Source organism: Bidens hawaiensis, unplaced genomic scaffold (assembly GCF_021521415.1).
Source record: "Bidens hawaiensis isolate Kalapana, Puna unplaced genomic scaffold, B.hawaiensis_p1.1 tig00024421_1, whole genome shotgun sequence".
NCBI classification, from domain to species: domain Eukaryota; kingdom Viridiplantae; phylum Streptophyta; class Magnoliopsida; order Asterales; family Asteraceae; genus Bidens; species Bidens hawaiensis.
Genome location: NW_027493846.1, coordinates 308479 through 320190, shown reverse-complemented (window position 1 = coordinate 320190; position 11712 = coordinate 308479). Strand labels below are relative to the sequence as shown.

The 11712-nt window shown below is 38.1% G+C and overlaps 2 protein-coding genes and 1 long non-coding RNA gene across 3 annotated transcripts; all 3 read left to right on the top strand.

The window, feature by feature from the left end:
* Nucleotides 1-3874: 3874 nt before the first annotated feature.
* On the top strand, nt 3875-5404 carry LOC143569228 (uncharacterized). The gene has a single exon (XM_077055199.1). The coding sequence runs from the start codon at nt 3875-3877 to the stop codon at nt 5402-5404; it is 1530 nt and encodes a 509-aa protein (XP_076911314.1).
* Nucleotides 5405-6314: 910 nt separating this feature from the next.
* On the top strand, nt 6315-6690 carry LOC143569221 (uncharacterized). The gene is made up of 3 exons (XR_013141698.1): nt 6315-6375; nt 6450-6497; nt 6567-6690. It is a non-coding gene; the product is annotated as an uncharacterized LOC143569221 (long non-coding RNA).
* A 3485-nt stretch (nt 6691-10175) lies between these two features.
* On the top strand, nt 10176-11225 carry LOC143569227 (F-box/kelch-repeat protein At3g23880-like). The gene has a single exon (XM_077055197.1). The coding sequence runs from the start codon at nt 10176-10178 to the stop codon at nt 11223-11225; it is 1050 nt and encodes a 349-aa protein (XP_076911312.1).
* Nucleotides 11226-11712: the final 487 nt, after the last annotated feature.

Below are 11712 nucleotides of genomic sequence, written 5' to 3'. Positions count from 1 at the left end.
TTTGCATCTGTTGCCTCCTGTCAGTGGTTTACATCACGTTAATTTATTAGGCTATTACATGTTACCATGAAACACATGTCACCCTTTAATGTCACTTTCATTTAATAAACATGATATTCATAAAACTTTACTGTCATGTATGTCATTTTTATAACCCTTACCTGTTTTGCTTCTTCTTGTTAATCTTTGTTTTTAATCTACACATGATAGTTATATCTTTTGTGTTTTTCCCGACCCTGGATTTGGTGGATACATATATGCAAATTCAAACATCGATTGACTGCAATGTCACATGATAGCACACTATTATATTCAAACAAGACACTTGAAGCACCAAACGAAGTAAAATGATTACAAGTCAACTACATACTAATAAATTCCATCTATGCTTAATGAGAAACAAAATAACAAACACAGATGGAATTTATTAGTATGTTGTTGACTTATAATCATTTTACTCATCATTTTACTTCGTTTGGTGCTTCAAGTGTCTTTTTCCATACTATCCTATTAAAAACATGATCCTCATGTGAATTGGTAGTCCACTTTGAAGTTTAACAATATCGCAAATGTAATTTTGTAGGTTTTATAAAACTTCGCCATCTGACCACGACCCAGATCAGGACACACGGAACAACTCAAAATGAGTAGCCAATATAAAAGAGATAACCCTGACCCAAACCATGCACATGAGTTACGTAGTCAGCGTAACAAGAGATATCGGGCTTCACTTAAGTTGAGGAACCAATTGAGCCCCACTGGAGTGGCCGGAACAAGTGGACCATCAACGCCCCTGGTTACTCCAAGCCAAATGGATGCCCCAACACTAGAACAACAAGGTTAGTACTTCCTTAACAACTTTAATAATCACTTTATACTAAGGTTGCTTGTGCTAACCACACCCAACTGTTTAGGTGACTAGCAACCAACACACCCACTCCAGTGTCAGCAGCAATGTGTTAGTCATGAACCACGAGAAGAATCGATTACCTACACCACCCATCCAGCAACCTACCCTGACAACGCAACTACGGATGCAACGTCAACATCTGCCTCAACTAACATTGTGAATCAAATCCAAACGACAGTTATTGCCGAAGGTTATTTTCCACATATCAACAATACATGCAATGAACTTAACCAGAGCTAACTTTTAACTCACTTTATAGGGATTGCCAGCGGTGCATTAATGACCACGAAAAACACAAACGGCGACAGAAGTCCTTGCCACCACTGTGGCACGAAGCTTCTACAGTTTGAGTTCCCAACATTTTGTTGCATGAATGGGAAAACGGTGTTGGCAGACACGTTGATACCTCCTGAACTACACACGTTATTCACCTCCCAAGATGACGTTGGCAAGGTTTTTAGGGAAAACATCCGAGCTTACAACACAAACTTTGCTTTCGCATCAATGGGCGTGTCGTTAGATGAGACGGTGAACAACATGAGATCTAGCGTGTACACCTTCCGTGCACATAAGGGAATATACCACCACGTTGACCAATTGGTTTCCCGTGATGGAACACCCAGGTACTTACAGCTGTATTTCTATGACTCTGACACGGAGCTTCGCCATCGGCTCGAATGGCCAAATCTAGATCGCACAATCACGGAAATGCTGACACGTGCCCTTTCTGAGAATCCATACGCCCTGACTTTTCGAAGGCTCGCAGAGTTGGGTCCCCTTGACAATTACAGGGTCACTTTAAATGCTTCAGTAGAGCTGGACTAGCGTGTTTACAACCGTCCCACGACATCAGAGGTAGCTGGTATTTGGGTAGAAGGAAATGATAACATAACGGCTTTTAACAGAAGCATCGTCGTCTATGGCAGGTCTGACTATAAACAAACAATTCAACCTTATTTCGATTGCTACGACCCACTGTTGTACCCCCTATTCTTCCCAAATGGAGAGTCGGGATGGCATACGCACATACCCCGTCATGGAATAGCCCTTACGGAAACACCTACCAATGTAGGCCACCTGTATGACGACACAGAAGGTACACAAATGTCCTCCCACACCCGCACACAACGAAACATCTATTGCTTATAAAATACCATATACTGACTTTTTACATTATGTTACGCAGAAGCACCAGAAAACGGCAATAGGAACACAGTTACTATGAGAGAATACTACTCCTACAAATTCCAGATCTGTCCAGGTGAAAACGCCATCCTGCTCGGTGGCAGATTGACGCAACAGTTTACAGTGGACGTATACATCAAATTGGAGACGTCACGTTTACAATTCTGTCAACACAACCAAACACGAATAAGAGCCGATTTGTACCAAGGAATTGTTGATTGCGTCAATGCTGGGGACGTGCGCCCAACCCAGGTGGGCAAGCGAATTGTGCTACCCGCGTCTTTCATCGGTGGACTTCGAGACATGCGTCGCAGGTTCCTCGACGCAATGACATTGATACAAGACGGCGGAAAACCTGATATTTTCCTCACCATGACATGTAACCCACACTGGCCAGAAATAAGTGACAACTTAAAACTAGGACAGACTGCACAAGACCGTCCAGACCTAGCTTCCCGTGTGTTTCGTGCTAAACTCGAGGATCTTAAAGAACAACTTTTCAAAAAACACATCCTCGATGCAGTCAAGGACCATGTCCACGTAATCGAATTCCAAAAGCGTGGCCTACCGCATGCACATTTTCTACTTGTAATGTATCCACACCACAAAATCCATACCCCAGACCAATATGACACATTTGTCTGTGCCGAAATCCCTCACCCACAAACGCATCCTATCTTACATAACCTAGTGGTAGCACATATGATGCATGGACCCTGTGGCCACCTAAGAGTAACCAGCCCCTGCATGCAAGGTGAGAAAAAAACATGTTGGTTTCGTTACCCAAAACAGTTTAACGAAAACACAACCAAAGGGGAGGACGCGTATCCATTGTATAGACGAAAGGACACGGGGATGCAGGTAACCGTTAGAAACTGCACGCTAGACAACAGATGGGTTGTCCCGTATAATCCAAAACTCCTGATGATGTTCAACTCCCATATAAATGTTGAAATCTGCTCAAGTATCAAATCAGTTAAATAATTATACAAATACGTGTATAAAGGACACGACAAACAAGTTATACAAGTAGACCCAGATGCCCATGACACCGTGATCAATGAAATCAAACGCTATCAAGACGCCCGGTACGTCTCTGCCCCCGAAGCATTGTGGCGTACATTTTCCTTCCCACTTTCCCAGATCCACCCACCAGTTTTAGCGTTGAAATTGCACCTACCGAATAATCACATGGTCAGGTTTACGACCAATGACATAATGTCAGACGTCATCGAACGAGAGAGGGGGAAAAAACAATGCTCACAGCCTTTTTTGAGAAAAATCAATCGGACATGTCGTCAAGGGCATATTTGTAGAGATTTCCCAAAGTTCTTCACATGGAATGGTAGATTAGGGCGTTGGAATCGTCGTACAAGAAAGACACAAAGAGGGCGAATTGTATCAGCAAACCCAACAGAAGGTGAACGCTACTACTTAAGGCTGCTTCTTACACATGTACGGGGCCCTACCTCGTTCGAAGACCTTCTCACTGTTAACGGTGTCCAACACACAACATTTCGCAAAGCGGCTCTTGAAATGGGATTAATCGATGACGACACAACCCTCTCACAGTGCCTAGAAGAAGCGGCTGTATTCAAATTTCCAAAGGCCCTACTATGATTATTTGCAATCATTCTGAAATTCTGCCGGCCAGGAGATGTCCGTCAACTATGGACGACCCACTATGACAACTTGTCTGAAGACCACCGCCGAAACTCCCAAAACCACTCTCACATTCAGGATATGGTTGTAAACGAAATTGGTGAGTTCTTGCATTCAATGGGGAAAACACTGCAAGACTTTGACCTACCACGCATTGCGCAACCGATGAACTTCCAAACAACCGTACAACATGAAATACAAGAAGAGTACGATATAGTTGTAGACCCGTCGCACCTCCAGACACAACACTCCCTCAACTCAGACCAGAAATACGTGTTCGACAAAATTATGACCCACGTCAACAATGATCTGCCTGGGGTATTCTTCGTCGACGAACCTGGTGGAACTGGGAAAACTTTCTTATACAAGGCATTGCTAGCCGAAGTTCGGTCACGCGGCCTGCTGGCGCTTGCGACAGCCTCCTCGGGCGCAGCAGTAAATAACATGCCAGGTGGACGAACCGCACATTCAAGATTCAACATCCCAATTCAGTTAGATACCAACTCCACATGCTACATACCCATCCAAACGGGAACCGCTGGGCTAATCAGATTAGCTAGACTAATCATATGGGATGAGGCGTCCATGGCCAAACGACAAGCGATAGAAGCCCTACACCGCACAATGCAAGACATTATGGGCAGCACCCTCCCATTCGGTGGAAAATTAATGCTAATGGGTGGTGATTTCAGGCAGGTGTTACCAGTCGTTAAGCGTGGCACGAGAGCACAGATCGTAGATGCTAGCTTCCGAATGTCGCCTTTGTGGTCGTCAACAGAGAAACTTCGTCTTTCTATAAATATGAGAGCACTTAATGATCCATGGTTTTCAGAATTCCTTTTACGAGTCGGCGACGGAACTGAGGAAACCACAAACGGCAACTTCATTAAAATCCCCGATGCCATGACCATACCATTCACCACAAATGATAACTCTATCAGAGACCTAATCAACATCATCTACCCCTCACTTGACAGCAACACACACTCCCCAGACTACATTAGCTCCAGAGCAATCTTAACAACCCGAAATGACAGTGTCGACGAGGTTAACGATTACATGATCAACATTTTCAATGGTGATGAGTGCGTCTACTATAGTTTTGATACAACTGAAGATGACCACCGCAACCTATACCCAGTTGAATTCTTAAACTCACTAACTGTTGGTGGATTACCCCCACATAAGTTGCGCTTGAAAATAGGATGCCCAGTTATCTTGTTACGAAACTTGAACCCATCTGATGGGTTATGCAATGGCACAAGACTGGTCTGTAAGGGATTCCAACCAAATGCGATTGACGCTGAAATAGTTGTAGGCGAGCATGTGGGCAAAAGAGTTCTCCTCCCAAGAATCCCTCTAAGCCTCTCAGAGGAGGACATGTTTCCCTTCAAGCTAATAAGAAGACAATTCCCAATTAGACCAAGCTTTTCCATGACGATAAACAAAGCCCAGGGTCAAACCATTCCCCATGTCGGTATTTACCTACCAGAACCGGTGTTCTGTCATGGTCAGCTATACGTGGCTTTGTCAAGAGGCACATCAATGGAAAACACGAAAGTCTTGGTGCACCCATCCAAAAAAATCAAAGCAGGAGGCGTTTTCACCAATAACGTTGTTTATCAAGAGATCCTCCTAGACCAATGACATGTGAACACATACTACCGCCATGTATGAATACTTTCTAACTTTATTTTAATAATTTTTTTATGTTTATTTATATATGTGTTAATAAATTGCATATATTTCGCAGCAACAAACACCTACATATTAAATAAAAGAGGGGATTTCACATTTATTGTTGATTCAAACATCTAGACTCATCTTTAACTTAATTTTAAGTTTCGTGTTTTTATAACTTTGGGTTTTATATATACCAAAACAATATACGGTATATATATTTCCTGAGCATGTTGGTGGTATACTATTACTTCATAGGGAAGTAATTAATTTATTTCATCTTATTTTTTTAGCCTCTTCCTTGTTTGACTATGCTTTTAGCTCTGTTAAACACATATTATTTAGATTATTAGTATTAACTAAACCAGTCTTTTGTTGATTATACAGTATTCATTCCCATCATCATGTGTTGGGGAAGCTGGAAGAAATGGAGCACCAAGTAGAACAAAAATGGGCACGACACACTTGCAGAGCGACCCCGAGACCTGATTTTGCCTTCTGAAGATGATTTTCCATATGCTATACGTGTCAATAGCACCATAACAGAAACTAATGGATCTTCAAGGTATGACAATTTTTAAGGGTGTTTTATTCGTATAGGAAATACTAGATATGGATAGAATACTTGAATTTATGTATCTCAAATGGTTCAAATTATAACCTTTTAGATAAAACTGTAACGAGTCAAATGGGTTGAAAGTTGGCCAAATTCTATTATCTCACATTTCAAATGGACATTTTTTAACATTTATACTTGTTTTTGGTGTATGATGATGTGACAGCATGCCATCAGTTTTTGGGGGATGCATTGTGACAGTTCTGTTGCGGGTATAGCAATGGGTATGGTTCTAGACACGGACGAATTTGGGGGAGACGGTCCACTTATTTTATCTGACATAACTGGATCACAGGAGGCTTATGGATATATGGACTTTAAGGTAAATTATATTTTTAAAAAATGGTTTTTGAGTTATCATAACGGTTATGAAATTACTTAACTTTAATGATGTAGGTGGCTGGGAATGATGATGGAGTAACACCATTTCAAATGGATATAAAGGTTATTTATTCTCTCTTTCTTGAATTTGGGTTGTTTTATATCTTTACAATCTGGTTTTTTACATTATAGGTAGGTGGAATTACTTTGACAATATTGAAGCAGGCTTTACTGCAAACAAAATAAGGGCGAAAGCGTATTCTTGGTAAATATCAAACGCATAATGTCAACGTATCTTTAAATACATACACATATATTAATAATTGGTTACTTGTGAAGGTTAAACCTGATAAACTTAACCTTATAATTGGTTCTGGGGTAAAAAGGTCAACATTATTATTGAAGACACTAGCGTCAAGTATATCGACACTCAAGATAATGGAATATTCTAACGGGTTAGACTATAAGCATCAAAGAAAAAAATGTTTATGCATCTGCTTTAGTGTGTTTTAGTTTACAGATTGTAGGGAGATGACATACATAAATACTAATGTGCAAAGTGCGCTTACATTGGATAACCATTCGCACGCGAGATCCATGTACTTGACATTTCAGTGGAATTATTTATTTATTTATTAAATTAATTTTTGTCCTCCTTGGGTATCTATTTTGTTGATTCGTTAGTAAAAAACGCAAATGTTAGACTCACCACTCGGTATATTGAAAGTGTGTTTTTGGAAATTATGGACATAAAAAAATATACACATTTAATGTAAAGGTCATCACATACAACCCGACACGAAAATGAATAAGACATGTTTATAACTTGTTGCTTAAAAAACACGTTAAGCAGTAACATCTGTCTTGTAATTACATTTAACCATAAAATCCGGATAAGATATTACACTACAATAACATTCAACGGTTCACAAAATGAAAACTATGATAACGAAAACCAAATTTATATCACCAGTCTTGTAATCTAAAGTGTTTTGGTCACTTAAACTCTACACAACATACTAGCAGTTGCATATCTCAACAAACAACATCCAGGGAAAGCTGTGGATATACACACACACCTTTTATATTCTTCAATATTATCCGAACGGTATTTGTATTCTCTGATTAATCAACAAATATAATACTTACAACAAAAAAATTATTATTATTTATATAATTATTATTCTTCCATTGCTATACAAACAATCCCACAAAGTTCTCCTATCATAAATCACCAAATTGAATCCCCTAATGGCTTTATCATTCAATTGCCAATTAAAGCCGATTTCATTTACATGGACATAGTGGTTATTTTACATCTTTAACGATGACATAGTGGTCATTTTATACATTTAACACACTTTGTTTATTAGCTTACTAATAAAAGCTTACTAATATATCTATTTTTATCGGTACATTTTTGGGTGTTTGCAAACAAAGGGTATTTTCGGTATCTTCTCAAAACATGCCAAACTTGGGTCCTCCGAAGCTGAGTTTTAGACCAATGGTCTGGATGCAAAAATAGAAATGAGTGGTTGATGGTCAAACCATTTTTGGGTTGAAGGTTGAAACAAATCATCCTCCATACCAAGTTGACCCGTTAAAGTTGAGTACCAACACTTTTGGTTTATCCATTGCATAAGCAAATATAATTTACGCTTCAAAAGATGAAATCTTTGACCAAATATTCTTGCAAAAACAGATTCATCATGTAGAGGTGGTTGGACGGGCGACTATCGGATCAAAACGGATCTGTATTTAAATATATAATTTTACATATAAAGTTGACCCGTTATGGCTGACTAGCAACACCTTTTGTTCATTCTACATAACCAGTATATATTCAATATAAATCTTTACCGTTTTTAAAATAAGATAACTTTTATATTTTTTATTTCACCCGTTTTGGATAAGAGCAAACCTTAACTAACCCATTTACAACAAACAAATCGTTAGGCTGCTGAAGTGGAACGGGTGACTGACGGATCAAACGGGTTTCGGTTCAAACTTGATACAGTGGAAAAATAATGATTACCTAGGTAAAAGAATGTTACATTTATTAATGTGTGGTAAAGAATATTAATCTGTTTGTTGAAATTATCTACTACTATCGGTTCGAGCCACAACAGGTTGGTTTCAATATGTGTTTTCCAATTAAACGACTTCGGGTCAACACGGGTTATTATAAATAAATCAACTAGCCTCAGGTCCAAACATGTATGGGTCGATTTGGGTTACGAGTAATATGACTTTCGGTAATACCTGTCGTTTAAATCATTTAAACCTTTTTATATTGAAGATATTTTAAAAATTGTTGAAAATGACCACCTTTTGAAATTACCGGTACCTCAACTTTTTCAATTCAATTATACGAGTCGAAAACCTAACACATCTTCCTCATCAGCTTCAGTTTTGCAAGTTAAACAGTTTTTGACTCCCGAAAATAGTCAAAATTACTAATTAAGAATACTAAATACAAAGTCTATACGTATGGTGTAATCAGTTTTACCAAATTCTCTTTCAACATTTATATTTTTCAATCTTAAAATAGTTAACAAAAAGAATGACATTAAATCAATTTTCTCACAACTATTTTAGGGGTTACACCTTCACCAATAAATTGAGGATGAACAATAACATGGTATTTTAATAGACATAACGTGAATTGAAGGTCCAATCAACTTGGACGGCTGTTACAAGTAGTGGAAAATGATCAATTGAATGTTATTAACAGCCCACTCACACACATCATTGTGAATTGGCCGTTACCACATATCTCCTATAATTATGACAAATGTTTGGAGTCATACTTTCCAGCACCGCAAACATCGCATAACGAAACCAGGTACGTTTTCATTCTCACTGCTTTCCTTTACATATTCAGTTAAATTGAATTTATTGATAAAAGTGTTAACTATTACTGAAAATAAGTTTAAACCTATGTTAGTTTGTGAAATGTTCAGACCTTACTCATTGCATTCATAATGTTAAGTTATTTAGAATGATATGTTAGCTTATTATTTCTTAAATTAATTACCTGCATGAAGCATTCTATGTTTGTTCAATGCTAGACTACACTGACTTTGGATCACTAATTTTGTTTCTGGTATTATTTGAAATATGTCACCAGAATATAATTTTAATTACGACGCTCAAATATAATTGGTTACAGTTTTGTTAGGATAACGTGGTCTCAATAGAACTGATATGTTATTGTCACATGATATGAAATTTACCTGTATTTTGGTTTGTAAAAAACTGGTTTCTTCTTTAAAGGTGGAGAGATTGAGTGTCGTTATGTAAATTGGTGTGACATTCTTAGAACTAAATTGATATCGTTAAAACAATAAAAAGACACAACTTACTGTATATACAATTTAATGTAATCTTTCTTTCGGTAATTAATTTCATCTTTTACAATTAACAATCAAATCAGTTTGAACCTGTACGTTAACTAAGTTTATTGGTTAATTCCCTCTTTGCACTTTTCTAACAAATTTCCGAGCATTTTATTTTCCACATCTTGACTTAGTAATTCATATGAATAAAAAATACATATTAAAAACATAAATGACCACGTGACAAGGGAATGAATCATCTGTTAGTTTTACATAATATAAATATTCTAACATCTTTTTATACAAAGGTGAACAGCTATGAACACATACACATATAGCGGCCACTATCTCTACATATCTAATAACTTCTAACATACCACTCAAAAATTAATATATTGGTATGCTATCCTTGTTAGATATGCCACTTCACGACTCCATGAGTGCCTCCTAGTTCTTGCTTGCGATGTCTCCTGATGCAATTGTTTTTGAGATACTCACAAGACTCCCAGCAAAAGCCGTTTGGCGGTTTAAGGTTGTATGCAAGGAATGGTGTCATTTACTATCAACCAGACAATTTGAAAAGGTCCATTCCGATCGATCACTTCTTCCAAGTAAACAAAAAACACTTGTCATCCGTGACCTCATTGCGACTGTTCATCCAATTGACTTTGCAACGGCCCAATACGGGCCAGGCACCACCATCACATGCCCATTCTACCCTGATATTACAGGTATCTCCATTCTCTCACACATGGATGGACTCCTTTGTGCTTGGGTACATGATACACATGAATTATTCTTGTGGAATCCAACCACTACTACGTACAAGACATTGTCAAACTCTAATGGCCGAGGCATCTTTGTAGACTCCACAGGTACAATTGCTTTCTTCAAGGACCATTTGCACGACTACAAAGTCATGCATGTGATCCGGAACCAACATGCCTTCGAAGCCCATGTGTACTCCCGTTTACTAGCATGTTGGACCGAAATACCGTTCCCAGCAAAACTAGAGTACCTAGACCGCAAATTCAGTTGGTCCACCGGGACTCAATGTGGTGCAACTGTCTACTACACAATTACCCAACCGTTGATCCGAGGTAAAAATGTCATCATCGCATTCGATACCTTCTCTGGCCATGTGACAGAGCTACAGTTCCCACCAATTCAAACAAATGGCGTTCTCGAAACCAACATGCTTACTGTTCAAGATGCTCTATACATGTTTGTAACAAATGGCCTACAAGAACGGACACTCCAACTATGGATTCTAAGACAAGACCATTGGATAAATGTCTTCACCCCTCCTCCGATCCCTCCTATATCAGAGCGTTTATGGTGCTCAATTACACACTACATGACGAATGGGAAGTGGTTTGTCATGACTAACTCACATACCCTTTATGAAATCGACACTGATATGAGGCCTCTTCAATATTTTCACACCGTCAATTCATTGGATGCCGGTGTAGGTGCGGTGTACTTGGAAACCGTAGTGGCACCAGATATATAAACTTAGTTACTTTTCATGTTTAACAAACGCAGTTACAAAAGAACCATTTATAGTTTTTCTCCGCTTATACGTCTTTTTTAATGAAATTTAAGTTAATCGTTATATTGATTATATGTATTTGGTTGAGTGGGTGATTTTTAGAATATTACTTTAACTGACTCCAAGCTGAAAATAAAAAAAATTGGTTTATTTATTTCTTAAACTTTAAACGACTAAAAACAACCTAAAGTGTAAAACTTTATAATATTAGGCGACACACATCCATTATCAATAAAACGCAAACTACAACCATATGACCACCGATCTATCTAATATATCATGTTTCACAACCAATGATAATAATAAAAATTAAAAGTTTGTCACATGACATAAACATTGATTAAAATATAATAACAAAACCGATGCTTATTCTTTTCAAATTGTTCAACAAAATACTAAAAAGAAATTCTATAAAAAGAATACAAAATCAGCCATTCTTTAATCCAAG

What these genes read in the sequence shown, in the direction of transcription:
- LOC143569228 (XM_077055199.1), top strand. Translation starts at nt 3,875, where the DNA reads ATGGGGAAAACACTGCAAGACTTTGACCTACCACGCATTGCGCAACCG.
- LOC143569227 (XM_077055197.1), top strand. Translation starts at nt 10,176, where the DNA reads ATGTCTCCTGATGCAATTGTTTTTGAGATACTCACAAGACTCCCAGCA.